General features: G+C 39.6%; 1 protein-coding gene across 11 annotated transcripts in view; it reads left to right on the top strand.

Annotated features, from left to right (window-relative positions):
* The window catches only part of PRDM2 (PR/SET domain 2), a 63,423-nt gene that overhangs the window by 18,590 nt on the left and 25,618 nt on the right, over nt 1–19,215 (top strand). For 6 of the 11 annotated variants that reach the window (XM_071766863.1, XM_071766861.1, XM_071766864.1 and 3 more), the window contains one exon: nt 5,109–5,235. In XM_071766863.1, the coding sequence (XP_071622964.1) occupies nt 5,109–5,235 (127 nt within the window). Of the gene's footprint in view, nt 1–5,108; nt 5,553–19,215 lie in introns of those variants that run through there. The other 5 variants (XM_071766869.1, XM_071766871.1, XM_071766866.1 and 2 more) reach the window with 5 other exon arrangements.

The following is a 19,215-nucleotide window of genomic DNA, read 5'->3' as shown; positions in this document are numbered from 1 at the left end:
CTCTGATCAAGAACCTACTAGCAGTGAGTATATATAGCTTGACTTTGTTTTTATTTAAAATATTTTTCTGGTTTTGGGGTATATGTAGCCTTGCTGTTACACTGTTGCTGTTTCCTACATTTCCCAGTAAGGCCAACACTATCTGTGGGTACTGGCCTTCACTTAGGAAAGAAAGAGTTCATACCAGGGAGTTTTAAAGTTTATAGGACATTATAGCAATATGTAAAACTGTTACATTTTGGGTCACTCAGTCTAGATTGGAAAAAAAACATAAAACCAACAAGAAACCACCCATATTCTAAACATTTTCTTGGTTTTTCTAATAGCTTTTTTCTAATAGCATTCAAGTAGAGGTTGGCTACTGCCAGCCAGATGCTGACTTCTCTTCAATGTTTATTCATTGAGAGCAGGCTCCCATTGTGACTTTCTAGTTTTCTTAGTTTTTTTTTTTTCTTAGTCCCATTGTGACTTTCTTAGTTTTCTCTAGACACTTTATTTTGTTTGCCTCTGCCTTTGCCCATAGTCACACTAATTCATTAAAGTAAGTGTGCTTTTGGAGTCACTCTGACATTTTAAATTCCTCTCTCATTGAATCCTTTCTGCAAAGGTTTTATTCCTAATAAAGGCAGACATTCACATGTTTCAGATTTGTTTTCTGATGGATAATGTTGCAGTTTGGAAAATAATTGTACCACTAAAAGAGGCTGAGAACTCCTGACAGAATAACAAACACCCTGCCTCAGCATCTGAAATCTCCTTTTGTTCCTGTGACTGTCTGCTCTTGTGACCTGATGAATTTTATCCTAGCAGGTCTTGCCAACAAGATCATGCTGCCAAGCAGCTCTTTCTGAAGACAGTTAGAGTGGGCTGTGAGGATCAGTTTTCTTGGTTTCAAAATCTGTCTGGGATTTGTTGCAGTGTGAGATGTTGAGTTGGGGACACAAAAGGTTTCTTCCAAGAGTCACCTTCAGCAGGGTTTATTTGCCCCTGCAGCAACTGCTGAGATAACCTGTGAGCTGTGTAGCTGTTAATTAGCTTCAGTTGGGTGTTAGTAACCCCATTCCCAGGCAAGTTTCTGGAATTTCATGTTGGTGTCTGGGCTCTGTGCTTGTTGGAGACAGAGCCACCAGCAATGGTGTCACCTCCAGGCTGCCTCTGCAAAAACACTGCTTTACCTCTTGGAGGCCACTGTAGAAGCAGCAGCTCAGGGTCATTCTGTGCTGGGTGTCACACCGAGTGGGACCTGAGCTGGCACAGAGCCACGGGGTTGTTTCTGCCCCGTGGACTTGGCTCCTGGAATGCAGTGTGGACATGCTGACTGGTTCTGCACGAGCCAGGTTGGAGGGGCTTGGTTTAGTAATCCCAGCTTCATGCTGCTCAGAAGGAAGCAAACAATTTCCAGGACCAAATTAGCTTCACTGTGTCAAACCAGGTTATTGTAAAGCTTAGCTGAGCTCCATGTTGGAGGAGAAGCAGCTCACAAATCAGTAAGAATGCTTACTGTTTAATACGAATATTTTAAATACAATGTTCTGCCTAATTTCTTGTCCTTCCCAAGAATATAAAAATACACTGCCATTTCAAAACTGTTGTAACTTTTCCAGCCCAGGTATGTGCATGTAGTTCCTTCCTGATCTTTATCATAAGTCATGAATTTTAGGGTATTTCCATGTGGTCATAAAGAAACAACACCTTCTTTATTTATGCCCCAAAGACAATTAGAGTGGCATGTATGTCATTCTGTTCTGCTTTACCTTGAAGCATTTAAAATGTTCTTGTAGATATTTGTCTTTTTCCCAAGCTTTTATCCAGCTTTTTGTGGTTTTCTAACTTGTAAATTTAGCAGGCTGGTTTCCAAGCTTCATTGCTGAGATAAGCAATGTCTAAATTTGCTTGGTTTAAATGAACCTCAAGCTGCATGGAGCTTTAACTTCCCTGTTCTTGGCTGTTAATGAATAGTAACAGGATAGAATTTTTAAGTGAGCACAAGCAGATATTTTTCTCTTCTATCTTCTCTTCATCTTTACTGAAAGACTGAAGATGTTTCAGGCTGCTTTGCATATGGCTTTCCCCAGGATGCATAAATGAGAGTCACCATATTTCATTGAATCAGCTTAAACTCGCTGCAGGGTTTCAGAAGTTCCTCCTGTCTCTCTTGATGAAATGAGCCACTTGGATTGTGTTGTTCTGCACATAGTCCAGGACCGTGTAATTTTTGAAGAGGTAAAATTGCAGTGAAAACTCAGTTTCAGAAAGCTTGGCTGTGAAGCTGTCCTTGTTTCATGTGAAATTAATTTGTTTATAGAAGAACGTTTTGTCAAACAGGTTTGTAGTAGCTCAAGAGCCTCCCTGTTAGGTAGGAACACAGTGTAACAGAGTTACAAACTGCCCACTATGGTTATATTTGGGGAGATAAGGCTACATCCAGGTGCAAAAGCACAGTATTACACTAAAATGCAGTGTTTGCAATGGAAAATCAGAGGTCAGGCAGGCAAATGCCTACATCAGACTGTACAAGGCACATGGCAGTGCTTGTATATTAACTCTGTTTTAGACAGTACAAACTTTTTAGGATATACTTGTTAGGGTATTACTTTTGAAAGTAACACATTTTAAAATTACCTTAAACTTCTTGAAGAGAAAATATTCATCTTAAGGAATGCTAAATGTTTCATTAAAAACATAAAGCACCAAAAAGCAGGTGGAAGTTACTCACCTAGTGAGCCTTTCCAAGTTTCATCCCTTTTTTAACCAAGCTATGCCAACCTGACACTGCTGCTACACAATCAATCTGTAAGTAATTGTTTGGAGGGGGTTGGTTTTGGGAGTTGTTGCTAGAAGGTGTCATCATGAAGAGATGTCTCCCTGTTCCCTGGTGTCAGAGTAGCAGGGGAAGTGGCACTTGGTCAGTGGGATCTTTTTCTCTTACTGCTTGTGAGGGAACTGTTCTAATTGCCTGGTTTTGAATCTACTTCTCCATCTCATTTTAGAAGCACAAGGCTAGAGGGCTTAATTTTAATTCTAGAGGAGTTACATCAAAACTAAATTCATGGAGCTGAATGTTAGTTCCAGCCACACAGCTAACAAATTACATGCTTGTTACCATCCTGCCTTTGCATTGCCTAAAACTGCTGCCAGCTCTTTCCTCTGACTTTGTATATTGTTTAGCTGATTAAGTAGTTTGCATCAGACAACTCTTCTTCATTCCTTGCTGCTCAACAGCTGCAAAATGGAACCATGCAAGGAGGTTTACCACTATTTATCCTATCAAGCCTCAGAACTGTTCAGGCAGCCAAATTGTAGGCACTGCTTATAACTTAAACACTTAACATTAGTCGTTGGGATCTTGTATCTCTTGTTGTTCCAGTGTCTGGGGGTATAAAGATAACTATCACCTTTATCAAGTGCTGTGAGACTTTAAAAAAAAAAAAAAAAAAAGTGCTTTAGAAGAAACAAATATTTCTATTGTTGTTGATATAAAAATTCCCTTTGGCTTCAGACTTGGAAATAACAGTGTAAGGATACCCTTTAGTCTAAAGTAATGACTCCAAAAATAGTATCTTATCTCCACAACCCAATGTTCATTAAGTCCTGGGAAAAGGGGCGGGGGGGAGGATTGTAGTTAAGGGAAAGGAAGGCTTAAATAATCAAATAAGTTGATTTTTCTTTGTTTTGGATAGAACACTTTAGGAAATGGAAAGATAATTAGGAAGATTTTAAAAGAGTAGGTACAGATACATCTTGAGTCATCCAGCTTGGGGACTTGATAGTTTGAGTCTGATAATGCATTCAGGACCATGTGAAATAATCAGAGAAATTGGGATTGGTGAGTTTGGTGACAGTGCTGGGAATGGGAGTAGTCACTGCAGTGGTGCCTGTTCAGCTCATTTGGTCTTCCCTGTGCTTTTTAAAAATTGGGTGAAAAAAATTAGTAGTAAAATTGGGGTGGCAAACAGATTTTTCATTATTATGATTAAGTGGATCTGTGAAACCTGTAGTAATTAACTGTGCAGCTGTATTCCCTTCAGCTCACTGCCACAGTCTTCCCTTGTATCTCTAGATTTTGTTCTAAATTCCCACTCTAGTGGAAAATGGAGCAGTTTTACTCATTGTTTAATGCTTTGGTAAGGTGTATTTAGCTGAAGCAATGCCAGTAGCTCCCCACTAAGAAATTAAACACTAAACATTAAGAAATTAAACTCTAAATAAAACATTAAATCATTAAATAACAATAGCAATCACCGGGGGGGGGGTTCCCCTGGCCTGAATCCAGCCTGCATGGACTGAACTCAGAGTCACAGTTCTGAGACAAATCCGATTTTTCGGGGGTGTTCCAGCTTGGACTTCCACATCTTTAATAAATGTGTCATTAATTAATAACACTGACGTTTTGGGGAGGGGGGCGACCACAAGGCATCCTCATTATAGCTGGAAAACAGGAGGGTGGTGGTGTGTGTGTGGGTGTCTTACCCGGGTGGGATCTTCCTTACCCGGGTGGGTTTTTTTTTACCCGGGTGGGATCTTCCTTACCCGGGTGGGATCTTCCTTACCCGGGTGGGGTTTTTCTTACCCGGGTGGGGTTTTTCTTACCCGGGTGGGCTCTTTCGTACCCGGGTGGGTTTTTTTTTACCCGGGTGGGCTCTTCCTTACCCGGGTGGGCTCTTTCGTACCCGGGTGGGCTCTTTCGTACCCGGGTGGGCTCTTCCTTACCCGGGTGGGCTCTTCCTTACCCGGGTGGGCTCTTTCGTACCCGGGTGGGGTTTTTCTTACCCGGGTGGGGTTTTTCTTACCCTGGTGGGGTTTTTTTTACCCGGGTGGGGTTTTTCTCACCCGGGTGCAGCGGGCACCCCGCGTTACGCTGCGTGGGGTGTGGGGTGGGGGTGTTCCCGGCGCTGCGCGGGCTGCGCGCCCTCCGTCCACCAGAGGGCGCGGGCGGCGGCTGCGGCTGCACCCGGGGCTGTGCGGGGACAGTTGGGCCGCTCCCCCCCCTCCTCCCACCCCCGTTCCCTTCCCCGTTCCCCCCCCCCATCTCCTCCCCTCAGCCCGGGGCCCGCCGCCAACAAGCCGCCTCCTGATTGGCTCCGCGCCTCTCTCTTCTCTCCCGGCAGCCAATCGCGCCCGGCGAGGAGCTGTTGGTGTGGTACAATGGGGAGGACGACCCGGAGATAGCCGCCGCTATTGAGGAAGAGCGAGCCAGCGCCCGGAGCCGGCGGCACTCCCCGAAAGCCAAGAAAGGTAGAGCCCTCCCCGCCGCCCCCCCTCAGGCCTCGGCGGCGGAGGAGAGAGGGGGAAGAGCCGCGAAGTTGGGTCGGGTTGGGCGGAGGCGGAGGCGGCCGCCGTGACCTTCCCCCGAGCTCCCGGGAGGGGGGCGGCCGTGAGGCGGAACGTGGGAGTTGCGGTGTCTCCCGGCCCGGTTGGAAAAGTTGGGGCGGGCGGTGTGAGGCGAGCTGGGCCGCTCCGCACGGAGCTGAGGGGAAAATGTCCCCGTGCGGAGCCGGGGAAAGGTGCGGGGGCTCGGCGGGGCGGGACTGTCCTTCAGCAGCGGAGCGGAGGTTGTGGCAGGCGCCGAAAACTCTGAAGTGTGGGGGTGGGTGGGGTTGGTGCTGGGGTTGTGTTTGGGCAGCGCGAAGGGGTGAAGTGCGGCTGAGGAACGGGGCTGTGCTCGGGCTGAGGGCTCTGTGTGTGTGCGCGGCTGCTTCAGCCGAGCTCCGGTGCTGGTGAAAAACGAAGGCTTTGTTATTTTCTATGGTTTTAAACGTCTGGGTGTTTTTAGAGGGGTGGTGAGCTTGTTCGCTGTGACATTTCGCAGCCTGAACGACTGCTTCTGGATGAGTTTGGCGGAGGAGGAAAGGTGGGAGAAGGATTTCCAGAGGGGTGCATTAATCTTCGTGTAAATACGTGTGTCAAAGCAGACAGATATTGCTTTTTTCCGTGATTAAATCAGTAGCAATCTTTTTTAGAGTGCATGTGCCTCCACACATGGCCTTATATAACTGACATTTTGGCCACCGTTTTAGGCCAAAATCTCAGTAGAAACTCTTGCTTCCAGGGAGTAAATATAAAAAGCATTTACAGTTGTACCAGAAGGGTATCGACTCCTCTCCTATGTGAATATCTGTATTTTGGAATTCCCTGAAGGTTGCCACAGAGGGAAAGGAGACAATATTTTAAATGGCATTGTTGTAAATTTTTTTAAAACTTGAAATTTAGAGCCTGATCTCACTTGTCAGTGCAGAACACTGTTGAGCTCGTGTTGGGAACAGGCTCAGATATTTAGGGGAACAGTTATTTTATTTTAGAGACTGAGGAGGGGGCTGGGAGAAAGAAGTGGTGCAACTCGATTGGTTATTGTCTTGAACAGTAATTTGTAAGCTAATACAAACTGAAAATCAAGCACTGATTTTATTTCTGCTGCCTGTAATGAAAAACATACTTAGCACATATGGGAGTAACTCTTGGTAAATTAGAGGCTGTATTATGCTTTTTCCTAAATGTGCATTATCTTGGCAAATAGAATTTGTGTGCCTATGATTTACCTGAAAGGCTAGAAAAACAACTTGAGATAATTTTATTATATTGCAAATCAGAAAAGCCAGACAAGACACTTCTGAAGGTAATTTTTTCTGGCATAGAAGTTTTATTTGCATTCATGAAGTTATAGATAAAAATATCAGTAAACTGATTTGCTGCTTCCTCAATTTTGGTTTTGTGCTATTTTGTAGGTTTTTAAAGTTTTAACTGTTATGGATTTTACGGATTTCAGGCCGTCGTAAGTAGAAAAATAGGTCTTTGCACCCATTTTATAAATATCAGCTCCTTACCAAAGCTCACAAATATTTAAAAAAAAAAAAAAGCCAAAAAAAACCAGAACCAAAAAACAACCCCAAAGAATAGCTTAAACATTTGAGAGTAACCAAGAATAATTTATTGATGGAATTGTACTTCTTTATCATGAACAGAAAGACCAAATAAAGACCAAATTCATAGTATTTAGTTTCTTTGAGTTGTTATGGTTGAAGCTTCAGTATTCATGCTCTGAAAGAGAAAACAACTCATAGCTTTATTCTTCTCCAATACATTAATATTTTGAAATGGTATAGTTTTGTTTTTAGCAGTTTTCATTGGAATTATTTTTACTCCTCACAGTTATGTTAGTATTTGCACTAGCATCTGCTAGTATTTGCAATTCACAGCAATTTTCTTATAAGAAACATAATATTTTTCTGCTGATTTGACAGCAATAGCAGCAGTTAGGATTCCAAAATGGTTTCTACTGGTAACCCCTGTGTTGCAGATTCAGTGATATATCCTGGATATGGCAGTTTCTTAGTCCTAGAATTGAGGTTATATGGAAAAATAAGGGAAATTGTTGTGAGCAAGGTTAAACAGTTTTTGGGTTTTTTTAATATAAAAAGAATTCTAACTATATGTTAAAATGGGGAAGAGAGGAGAAGGATGTTGTGAATTAACTTCATGTAAAAAATACGTACAAGGTACATAAAAGGTACATACAATGTACAAGGTAATATTTTAAATGAAATAACAATTTAAAAAACTTGCTAGGGAGTAGCTCCCAAAAAAAGGCTGTGAAATTCAAATTTAGTAGCTGCCTAAACAGTTCAATGATTTCTTTTTTTTATAAACTTTCTTTTGGCCTGTGTTGCAGGTTGTCATCTTACACAGTGAGAAGAAAATAGAACTAAATAAAAAACTGCCAAGTTTAAACAACTGTGAATGAGTGTGTCCTTCAGAAACAAATTTTCCAGACAAGGGGACTGACAGTTTAATACGTTAGAAATGACTAGACAAAACCTTATTTAAGAAGTTTATTATAATTTAATTAGTCAAAAGGTGCAGTTATTAAGTACCTCGTAGTTATTCTGTAGTTGGTGAAACAAATACCCTTCTGAATTTTTAATGCATCTTAGGCCTTGTCCTTGGGCAGTTAAGATATATAACATTTGACAGATAGTCTTGTTCCTGCAATTTATTTAATGAATTCTGATTATATCAGACAAGGTGACCATTTCACAAGTATTAAAAATGTGATGTGTTTTGCCCAATCAATCAAGAATTCATTCTTGTAAAACTTTTCATATTGCAGCAGGAACACTATTTCTGAATAAATCCTTGCATGCTGTCAATTCAAGGAGTAGCACTTGACTGGATTTAGAGTTGAGATGGCATTTCAGAATCAGCAGCTGACCAAGTTTTGGGAAGATACATAAAGCACAGATTAAATTGTTTTCCTTGACCTTGGCCTGGCCTCTGTTTGCAAGTGATTACTGACACAAGGTTCATAATCTCCTTTAGAGCATATTTAAGATGGCACCTGGCATTCTCCACTGTGGACCAGTCTTGGACATGTTTGCAAAAACTGGGATCTTGGTTATTCCTCAGCTGTGTTTCCCAAAACTTGTTTTTTCCTTGCATAAGGAAGTTGTGGCTTCCCCCTTTCTGGGAGTGTTCTATAACTTCTTCAGCCCTTTAGAGTCTTGCTTTTTTTTTTTGCTTTTTTTTTTTTTCTTGTTGTCTGCATTGCAAATACTTTACATTTCCCAGGTCTTAGTGTTCAAAAGGTGCTGCCTGACTCAGCCATGGGTTTTCATTGCTGGAATACATACATCTTCCTGCTACAGTTTAGGACAACAGTTCAGGAGTCCCTGAGGAAAAGAGGCAGCTCTTAGTGATTTATTTTTATGCATTGAAATGTTTCTTGTAGTTGCTAAGGTGAGGTGTGCATTTGAAATTTAGAATGAAAATCAGTAGGATAAAAGGGTATGGAGGGGTACAACCCCTAAAAAAGAAAACAGCGTGCTGAACTTGGGTGGAATAAAATATTTTGATCAGAGCCAGCCCCTGTTATCTTAGACATGATTGCTACAGGGTTAAGAGCCAGCAGCTGCTGGTTCATCATCAACAACTAGCAGAAAAATGATCTAATAGATTTTTTTTGTTCCTTTTGCATTTTCTGAAATGTCATTTATTAAGCATTTATCATCTGCTTCTCCCAAGTTGTATTTAAAATGATTCTGTGGTGCCTGTCAAACTTATGGAAAATTTTGTTCAAATCAAATGCATTAGGACAAGATTTTTCATTAATTCCCTTTCTAAGGAAAAAGATAACAGCTTGGCTTTTACTTTACAGTTGAATTGATGTGTCCATTAGAGGAGTAGTGTGGACACCTTTTTTTCTCATAATTTCTTCCTGACAGTAGTAGTATGTAGTAGTATGCAACACTATTGAAAATGAGGGGTTTTTTCAACAAGAAGACTTATGGAGTCTCTGGATTCAGTCTCAGTCTTCCTTTGGATCACTCACTAAATAAAGTTATTTAAAAAAAAAAAAAAAGGTCATACATGAAAATATCCAGTGGTTTTATCAGGCTGTAATCTGCTTTAAGGTACTAAGTAGGCTCCAAAGTGTAATTGAACAATGCTAAAATAATCCAGGCTGTTTCAGTCCTGTGTTATGTGGCAGATCAAAAGTCTTTTTGCAAAGGAAGAAAGATACTGATGTTAAATAGGATAAAAGTTTGCTCTGCTACATACTTGTGAATAATAGCTTTTAAAAAATCCCTTTTTGTTAGGGGGGGCAAGAGGGCCATGTTTTACTTGTGTGCTTATTTGTATCCCAGTGGTGGTGGTTCCGTGCTGTGCTGTTCAGCTGTATTTGTGTTTTAGCTGTGTTCCACTTAGCACTTTATCTAGGCAACAAACCCCAGTGGCATAATTCATTCTGTTGCCTGGAATGAGTCTTTCCTATCTTCTCTCTGTACAAAGTCAGACTGTCAAGAGGGAGGGGAAAAAAAGTCTGTAATTTCATTTTACCAGAAGCACATGGTGCGTAAGGCAACTGCAGTGGGTGTCTGTCATGAAACCAAGTAACCTCTTAAAAAACTCCGTTGTGTCACTTAAAATTGAGCCAGGCAAAACACCTGAATCAGCCTTGCCTGTGTCTTGGACAGCCCCTGGTGATTATTTATTGTAGTACAGTGTGAAAGTCTCAAACCATTGCTAGTAAATCGTTTAAAACTTCACTACCTTAAATGGCTCTACTGCTATCATAAGGTTGGTGTTTCCCATAGTTCTTTCTACATTTCAGGCAGAGCATGAGCTCTAGGGTAACTCTCAGTAATGCTGTCCCAGAAACAGTGTGGGATTAAGTGAGTGAATTATGAATCTACTATCATATGTTACTAATAATTATTATTCCTTGGTGTATATCAGTCTGGATGCAAAGTGCAACCTGAGGCTTCTAGTTCACAGATTCTAAATAAATGCTGTCATAATAAAGTTACACTGGCTTTTCTTTCATTTACAAGTGTGGCTTTTACTTGAAACCAGATCAAATTGCTGCTGCAGAAAAGGGAAACATAAAAACGAAATAAGCAGGTCAAGATCTTTGACAGTAGAAATCCTTGCAGGTTTTCCAGTGAATACTCTCATAGCATTCTCCCTTAGTTCCAAATAATTAGCTGTACTTGAGAGCCACATGAATATGCATCCTGTTTACAAAAGGTAGGCCTTGGATTGCCATCTGGATGTCATCACAAATGGAAATCGTGGCCAAATGATGCCCCGATTCTCTGTTTAAGTTAAATGAATTTATTAGACTTGTGCTTGGAGTAACTTTAAAAGTTTATTTCCAAACACAAAACAGCTTGTGAGAAAAATGATTGCATGTTGGAATGTAGCTTATAGGCAGATGTTACAGTTCTGTAGGTTGTACATTGTAGCAAGGATAACCTGAAAACATATTCTTACCTAAACTGTAGTCCCAGTAGATTTAATGAAGAACTTACATAGGAGCTCAGAGCTTCAAATCTTCCTAAGGAATAACCGAGAGAAGACCAGAGGAAAGAGAAGGTCAACAAGATCATCTGGAACAAAACCTTAAAGTGAAATTTACTTTGATTCCCCCAAATCACTGACTTAGAAGAAGAATTACATTCCTCCCGTTAAAAAGCTGCATTTGAGATGTCAAAGGAACTGTATCTCTGGTGGCAGCTTCTATCTGGTGGATATCTAACATACTTGAGGTCTTCCAGCCATCAGAAATTTTCTTTTATCCCTCATAAATGAAACTCTTTAAATGAGACTTATTACTTTAAATTTCCATCTTCTACAGCAACGCCCCCAGTTTCTTTGATAGCTGCAGCTCTGAGCTCTCCCCAGCAGCAGAGCAAAACTGGTATGATTCATTCCAGCCTTGCTCCTGCCTTTGGGTTTAAGAATAGGAGAAGATAAGCCTTCATTGCAGAGGTAAAAAAGAAAATAAATTATCTGTGTTTAAAAAGGAAAAAATACATATTTTGGCACTGAATTGCACATATTGACCCCTTAAATGGTGCATTTCTAAACTTTGGGAAATACGAGGCCTCAGCATGTTCCTGAGTTACTAAAAAAAATCAGTGCTTGTGCTTTAGCCAGGTTGTATCATATTTACGTGGACATTGGGAAACTTATTTACTTATGTGCTGTAGTGGTAAGGTCAGGGAGTGCTGTAAGGTTTGTTTCTTCTTCAGAAGCCTCAGATGTGCTATTGTGTATACACTCCCTTTAAAAGTTTCCACATGTGCAGCTGGTAATGGAAACCCACAGGTGCTCTCAGCCTGCTCCTTGGCAGCGTGTGGCTGACACGGTTTGTACTACCAGGGACACAGAGATCTTGATGTGGTGCTGCAGGGTCCTCAGCCTCAGATACCCAACCCTATGAGTGGTGATGCCACTCAAAAGCAAAGCTCCCTACAGGAATGCAGCAAGGGGCCTGGAGGTGGTGGTGACTGCAGCACTTGGTGCTGATTATCAAACAGCACCTTGCTTGCACTTTCTGTGTTCTATCTGTGGTTTTTTGCCCTTAACTTAAAATAACATGATTATAACAAGTTGGCATGCTTCTAGCTAGTAACTTATTTCTGGTTAGAGCAAACATGTATATTTATCTAATGTAACAAAAGTATTTTGCTTGGACAATCTTGTTATTTGAATTCTGAAGTCTTCCATATTTCTTTTTTTTTTTTTTTTTTACTTTTTCAGCCACATTTCCTTATGCAGTTTTCCAAGTTTAAAATAAATAAATAAAAAAAGATATGTGGACCACGTTTACAGTATCTCATAGCAAATTGGCTAATACTGTCTTGAGTTACATAGCTTTGAGTTACATAAAGTGGGCAGTGAATTAAGTTACTAGACAGCTTTCTAGTTTTAATCAATTTTTTTCTATTGATCAGGGCTAGCTTTGATACAGAGTGACCTGGGAGAACATTTCACTCCTATTTCTTCTTTTAATTAACCTATTTTGTTTTAAAATTGTTCTTTTTCTTTCTTAGGAAAATGTTCTTTAAAAATTTTCCTGAAAATAAGAGTTACTAGGTTTCAATAGAAGTATTAACTTTCTTTGCAGAAGTATTTTATTACATTAAGATTTTCCAGAACTTCCTTAGAATGTTTTCTTTTGGATCACAGAACTGTGTAAATACTTATATGTAGAAAATGTGGAGAAAATTTAATGATTGCTGTTTTAGGGGAGAGCTTTGAGATGCTTAGATTTGGAGGTTCAAAAATAGGAGAAAATTAATTTCTGCAGAGCAGGAGAACAGGCAACTGTTTTCCAGAGCAAAGCAAGTGCTTTTCTTTTTATTGTCTTAAGTGACCTATTTTGTGGTTAGAATTGTTCTGTTGCTTAGAAGAGAGCAAATTTAATGAGTTACTGACTGCCTTACCTAAATTAAAGTATTTGCTGTCTCACTTAAATCTGGGATACTGTTATTCACATGAATAACTCTTCCTTTGCATTGTCTCCAGACACTGTTGCTCTTTCTGTGGTTTCCTGATCCTCCTGTGCCCTTTCTGTGTCCTGATCCTCTTACTTTTTGTTTTGTACTTGGAAACTCTTGGAAGCTTCAGTGTATTTGTATTTTATTTTGTAGTGGCTTGAATCATGTCACAATTTACAGAAGTCTCTGAGTTCTTGTAATGAGAATATTCCCTATTTCTTAATCATTTTTACTGCCTTTCTCTAGATGTTTTCTTTTTATGCTTTGTCTTTTCAAGGCCATTTGAACAATATTGCTCATACTGATTCTGTATCATTTGTGGTACTAGAATTTTTAGTGCTCATTTTTATTACATAATTATTATTACCATAATTTTGCATCAACCATTTAGTTTACTTCAGTTGTTTACAGGGGGCATCTTAGACTGAGGGCCTGTCTACAGGTTACATATGCAATTTATTATGCACTGATACAGAAACACTTTTAACTTCATGTATAAGCTGATTTGTATATAGGAAGGGATTTTTGGTAGCTGATTTATATATAGGAGGGGATGCAGACTCCATTTGTGCTTGAGTATGGCTGAGAGCAATTTTCTGCAATTGTGAGGTCTCTTTAAAGTAATTTGTGTTTGTAAAGTCTCTCTGGAGAATCTCAAGTCACTGTATTAGGAAACTGTGGAATACCAAAGTTAATTTTGTATTCCACTTATTAACTATTTAGTACATTTTCCAAATGAGCAAAAAGGAAAACGGTTGTCAGACCAAAGTGTATTTAATTTTTTGAATCTGTCAGACCTTTATTTTGTCAGAAATTTATTTTGTTATTCCTGCCAAGAGCCTAACACAGATTGACAGGAATGACTTTCTTCTGAAGCATTCTCACTGACTTATGCCCAAGGAAAGTTCCTCAAGGAAATACTATAGCTGTATAATTTTTACTTCGATTTAACAGTTATTTCAGGAAGACTCACCAGTATTTCAACATTTTTAGCTAAGAAATTAGATAACGTCTCACTTGCAGATACTCATTAGCAAATATTTACTTACCTTTTATAAGCTTTTTCCTCTGGACTAAGCAAGCATAATATTTGGATCACTAGTGGATGTAAGTAATTTAGACTGAAACCTTCAGAAGCACTTAGGGGCTTACCAGGGTTTCTGTTAAGAGTTAATTTTGTTGTCACACTTACTTAGTTCTACAGAAGTGTTTGATAGACTATGATTAATGCTTTAGAACTTCAAAGAGGCAGTATTATTAATGTGATGATTGACATAAAGTTACTCTAGTGAGAGTATTATAATAGCTGAAAATCTATCATCTTGATTATTATTACTGCAAAATGCCATGGAAATGAGTAATCAGCTATACATCTATTCTAACTTGCACTGAGAGCCAGATGCCTTGTTTATATCTAGGCAGAGATGAATCTTGTTTTATTTAGCAGTCCATAAGAGACAACTCAACCACTGAATGGGAGAAACCTAGTGGCTCCAAAAGTCACTTGATTCCTGCAAATTTTGGTAAATTTTCTCATGTATTCATTACTTGAACTCTAGGTTTTCTGCCAGTGAAACTGGAAACTCAAGTGTCTGGGTAGTAAGCTCTGGTGTAAAGCAGCTCAATTGCAAGGGTGGCTGACCTCTCTTTAGCAGTAGGTTTGTATCAGAAGGTTAAAATAAACACCTCTGCCATGGAGTCATACTCTTAAAAAGAAACCTGTGTGATAGTGCTGCCAAATATTAGAGTTGTCTTGGGCTTTTACCAAAGACTAGGTCATACTAAGTTTCAGCTGCTTGAGTGAAAAATTGACTTTCCTGCAAAGTGTTCTATTCTAAGTTGCAGGTAAAGAGCAGAGAGTCCAGGGTTTCAGATCTTAGGGACCCTTGTCAGGGATTGCAAAAGCAAAGTGGACTTTGTGCTGGAACTTCACTCACAGCTACCAAATCCTTAACTGTTAAGTGTCAGTCTCCAGTCTTTCCACTCTCATATACCAGAGCTATGTTTTTTATGGCTCCTTGCCTGCAAATGAAAATGTCCCAGCTATTTTTCAGTGACATTTTCTTTTTGTTCTGCTTTAGTTACCATTTTATGCCATAAAAGGATGTGTGCAAAAAACTTCTACAACTTTAAAGTCTAATTTGATCTAAACAGGTTGATCTGGAATCTAGCAGTTAACTGAGCAGAAGACAAATAATACATCTACTTCTGGGATTGGTTTTCACTTTATTTGAAAAATGGAGGAAGTTGCTGTTCCCTCTAGTGAGCCTATTGACCTTTCTTGATTTCATAAATAAAGCAGAAACCCCTTCGCTGTTTCTGGTTTGGGGCAAATTACAAATTTAGTAACGTCTGTTGTCTTAATATTAGTGTCAACTGCTGCTGTTGTCTGGTAGAACTCTTCTACATCTTGAAATGCACTGCTTGAGCAACTGGAGCATTACAGTTCCTGTGTTCCTGAGTTCCTGTGGATGTGTTTATATATATATATTTAAGTAGCTTCTGTTACCAGAAAGTAATGAAAATAATTTATCTAAGAAAATACCAGTGGGCTGCAGCTGAGATGAATGAAATGCTTTCAGGGGGAAAGCTAAGCAAATATTTCACTTTCTCAGTAGATAGAAATTATTTGGGGGCTATATTGTGTATTAAAAGAATGAGTTTACATAATTTGTACCCGTATGTACTAGAAAGTATCTGCAGTGATATTCTGCCACATGACCTTGGATTGTCACTCTGAAGCTGGAAGGAAAGGAGTTCTTCCAAATTTAACAGATGTAGAGAAGCAAAGTTTTCATGCCTGCAAAAGTGTTCTGACAGTAGCTGCTTATTAACAGCTGAAGGTGTTCCCTGTTAGGTTGGAGACCCAGTTCATAAAATGCTTTTATGTTTCTAATGGGGACTGCTGGAAACACACTGTGCATGTAGTATAGTAGGAAGCTGGTAATTCCATTTTTGTCACCTCTGCTTCAGTTGTTAGTAGTACTGTTCTCCTGACCTTGTGCACAGTGTACCAAAGCTGATGCCTTGGCACTCAGTGGTGGTGTGAGTGTGGTGGTTAAAGGAAGGCAATAAGGCAGTGTGTGATATGGGAATTACAACTGAGTGTGTTTTCCAAAGTAATTTCCTCTTTTGGACATGCAAGATATGAATCTATTGCAGATCTGTTGGACTGGTGCTGATAACTTAAAAAAAAAAAATAATAAATTCATTAAATAAAAATGTGTACCATATGTTTTTCCCTATTGAATCACCAAAAGGAAAGATCACCTCTGTGAGTTGTTCTGAAGAAAAATCAGAGAATATATGAAGGTTAAAGGAAAGAAAACTGTGAACTGTGTGCCAGGGAGGGGGATGAAGCACCTTATAAAACTGAAGGGGCTGATTTTACTGAGAATACTTCACTGTTGGAGCAATATTTCTCACAAATGACATGCTGCAGGTATCATACCAAAAGGATTTAGTTCAATAAAAATGAATCACAGAGGACAAATTTGAGTGAATGTAAATTAAAATATTGAGTGTGACCTTGTCGCAGTTCTAAGGGTTTTAATTTTATCCATGGGAAATTTAATCTGGTGGTAGCTGCACTGTCTGGATCCTACATCTGTGAGAAGCTTTGCTCTTGTTTCCTCAAAGTTGGAGACTCCTATTACAGTAATCCCAGTGCCCTGCTTCGATACAAAGGCAGTCCTGTTTCCTGGGAATTGCAGCCCTTGTACAGCTGCATTCTCCAAGTAAAGCCACAGCTCATGTCTGGACAAATGTTTGAATAAACTGCGATTTTGATCTTCCACGCAGTTGCAGCTTTCCACAAACTTTTTGAGTATCCTGCTTGCTATGGTGGAGCAAAATTGTTCTTGGTAGCAGAACCCCACTTCTCCCAGGAGTGTATGAAGGGCATTAGCTTTTGCAGTCTTAAAAAAAAAAAAAAATGTCACTGATATGAAACAGTATTGAATTTAAACATATAACTTGTCAAACAGCAGAATAAAATGTCAGGTAAAGCCTTAAGTAGTAACCTTCAAAGACAACTTAGCTAAAAAAGTTAGGTATTTTTGATCCAACCCTCCCAAATGATTAGTGATGCAAGTAGGCTGTGACAAATACTTGTTACAGATAAAGGCAGACTGATCTAGTAGTGATAATTGTAAATTTTGTGGTAAAAGTAGCCATGTGAGGTCTTTAATTTGCATTATCTTGCAAATGGTGCTGTCAAAATGTATGTTATTTCTTAATTATCTGAGTGTAGCTTCATTTCAGGGTTGAAAACATTTCAGGGAGAGCTATAGTGGATGTAAAAGCAACGTTTTCTGGTTTCAATTTAAAACCTTCTTTTTGTTTAGGTGGAGATTCAAGTTTTAAGTAATTCTTTTGTAGCTAAATACAAAATTTGGATGCCCTGTTTCTAACTGGATTGTACATAAAAACTGGCTAAATACAGCTGCCACCAGTTATTTGTGGAAAATCAGTATGCCACCTGCTCAAAATAAAAGCTAATGGAGTATAACTGCAGAGAAGAATGTTTTTCATTTTCTGTCATGGGCTGTGTCAGTGGTATCTGTGGTTTGTTATCAAGTCACTTGCTAGGAATTTGTTGTGAATGGTGGGAAGCTGTCTAATTAGGGGAGGGCAGGAGGTAGGAAGACACTACATGGAGTGAGAAACTGGCAAGTCTGCCTTTCAGTCCTCTGTTTTGCTGTTTTGGAACTATTGGCATGGGGCAGAAATAACAGTAATCTTTGGAAGGTAAACACTTTGTGTTTCATTATATTTCATTGTTTTGTCACAGCTCTTGTGTGGGTTAAAATGGCAGAGAATTAAATGCTGCAGATGTTTGTTTATTTTGTAATTGTTAGGTGCCATTCAGTGTCACTTAAGTCATTTTGGATGAATAAGTCTTTTAGGCTACAAACTTCAGACTTCCTCCTGTGATTTATACTCAGGTTGGTCAGAAAGTCTAACGTAAGTAAGGATTGGAATGAGGTGATGCAGATGTGGATGGCATGCTACTGCAGACAGATAACACAAAGAACATTTTGCCTCTCTCTGTTACAGAGGATGATGGTACATAATTTAATTTGCAAAACATGAAGTGTATGAAGAAGACCAGAGACAATTCCTGTTTCAGTTTTTGTGTACTGGTGTAATACCACATGTTTAAGACAGGCCTCCTGCTCATAGGATTTTTCAGTGTAAACATTTTTTCTTAACCTGTTTGTTTTAGTTTTGTGAATAGTTTCATCTGTGCTTTTCTGGACCCACAAAGAACCAGAGCAATACCTTCCTTTTTGCTTCTTGCAAACTGTTGCATCATTTCTTTATATTGGCATGGCCTACCCTGTGACTCCTTGCTAACATTTCTTGTTCTGAGTATTATATAATGTAAGAAGTTTGTGATGAGGTACATTACCATGATCTTGAGTGCTATCACTAAAGGCTTTGCCAAACATTTGCAGAAATTAATGTTTTAAATAGCCCAGCATAGAATTTTCTTATACTTTCCATGGCAACAAGTTCATCTGTTATGCAAATGTCATTTTAACAGTCTCTGTAAATGCATTGCTCTATTTCTTTTCTGCAAAATGGATACTTAGTGCTGGTACAAACATGTTTTAATACACTTCTGCTGCCAGGTGTAGCTGCATCTGTTTTCAGGTGTATTGAAATATCTTCCCAAGGTGACACTTTATTGCAACGTTTATAATCTTGTGGAAAAATGCAGTGATTAAAATGATATTATTTGTCTGTTAAGTGATGGTTAATGTGCAGCAATAAAGCAGGTATTTTGATACAGTACATGGTTTTTTTCTTCTATACTTCTTTTCTTTTTTCTCCCACTTCTACCATGTAACCTTGAAAATGTCTTTCTAAGGAAGAGGAGATGCAAGTTCTGCTGGAAAAAATTACCCAACAACCTTAGCTCACTGAATTTGCTTTTATTCTTGATGCCAAGTAGCCTTTTATCTCTGCTGCTTCTGTTTGTGGTCTTCAAACAACAGCAGTAATACTGCTCATTGAGATTCCAGTTACAGTGAGGGAAAATATATAATCTAGAAAAATGGGGCGTGCAGCTTCTCTTCAGAGACCATGCTTCTGTATCTTCTGCTTTTGAAAGTTCCCTCCTGGAGACCTCCAGGATCACTTGGCTGTGTGCAGGCACTGCCTTTGCCTCTCCAACCAGCTGGTAATGAAAAGATGCAGAGAGCTGAACAGAGACAGGGGTGGGCAGCCCCTGGCATTGCAGTCCCCTGGGGATCACAGGCAGTTCAAGTGCACTGCCCTGACTCTTTGTCCCAAGAACAGTGGTGGGGTTGTGCTTAGCACAAGGCCTGGCAGATAACAGCAACCTTCAGCTGTGGGAGGGAGCAAACCCAGCAGAGAATGGTGAGGCCAACATAGGCTGAACACCAAGTCTTGTGGTACAGGGATGGGA

The sequence above is a fragment of the Heliangelus exortis genome, chromosome 23, assembly GCF_036169615.1.
Source record: "Heliangelus exortis chromosome 23, bHelExo1.hap1, whole genome shotgun sequence".
NCBI lineage: Eukaryota > Metazoa > Chordata > Aves > Apodiformes > Trochilidae > Heliangelus > Heliangelus exortis.
Note: the sequence above shows the minus strand (reverse complement) of the source record. Positions and strands in the feature narration are given on the sequence as shown.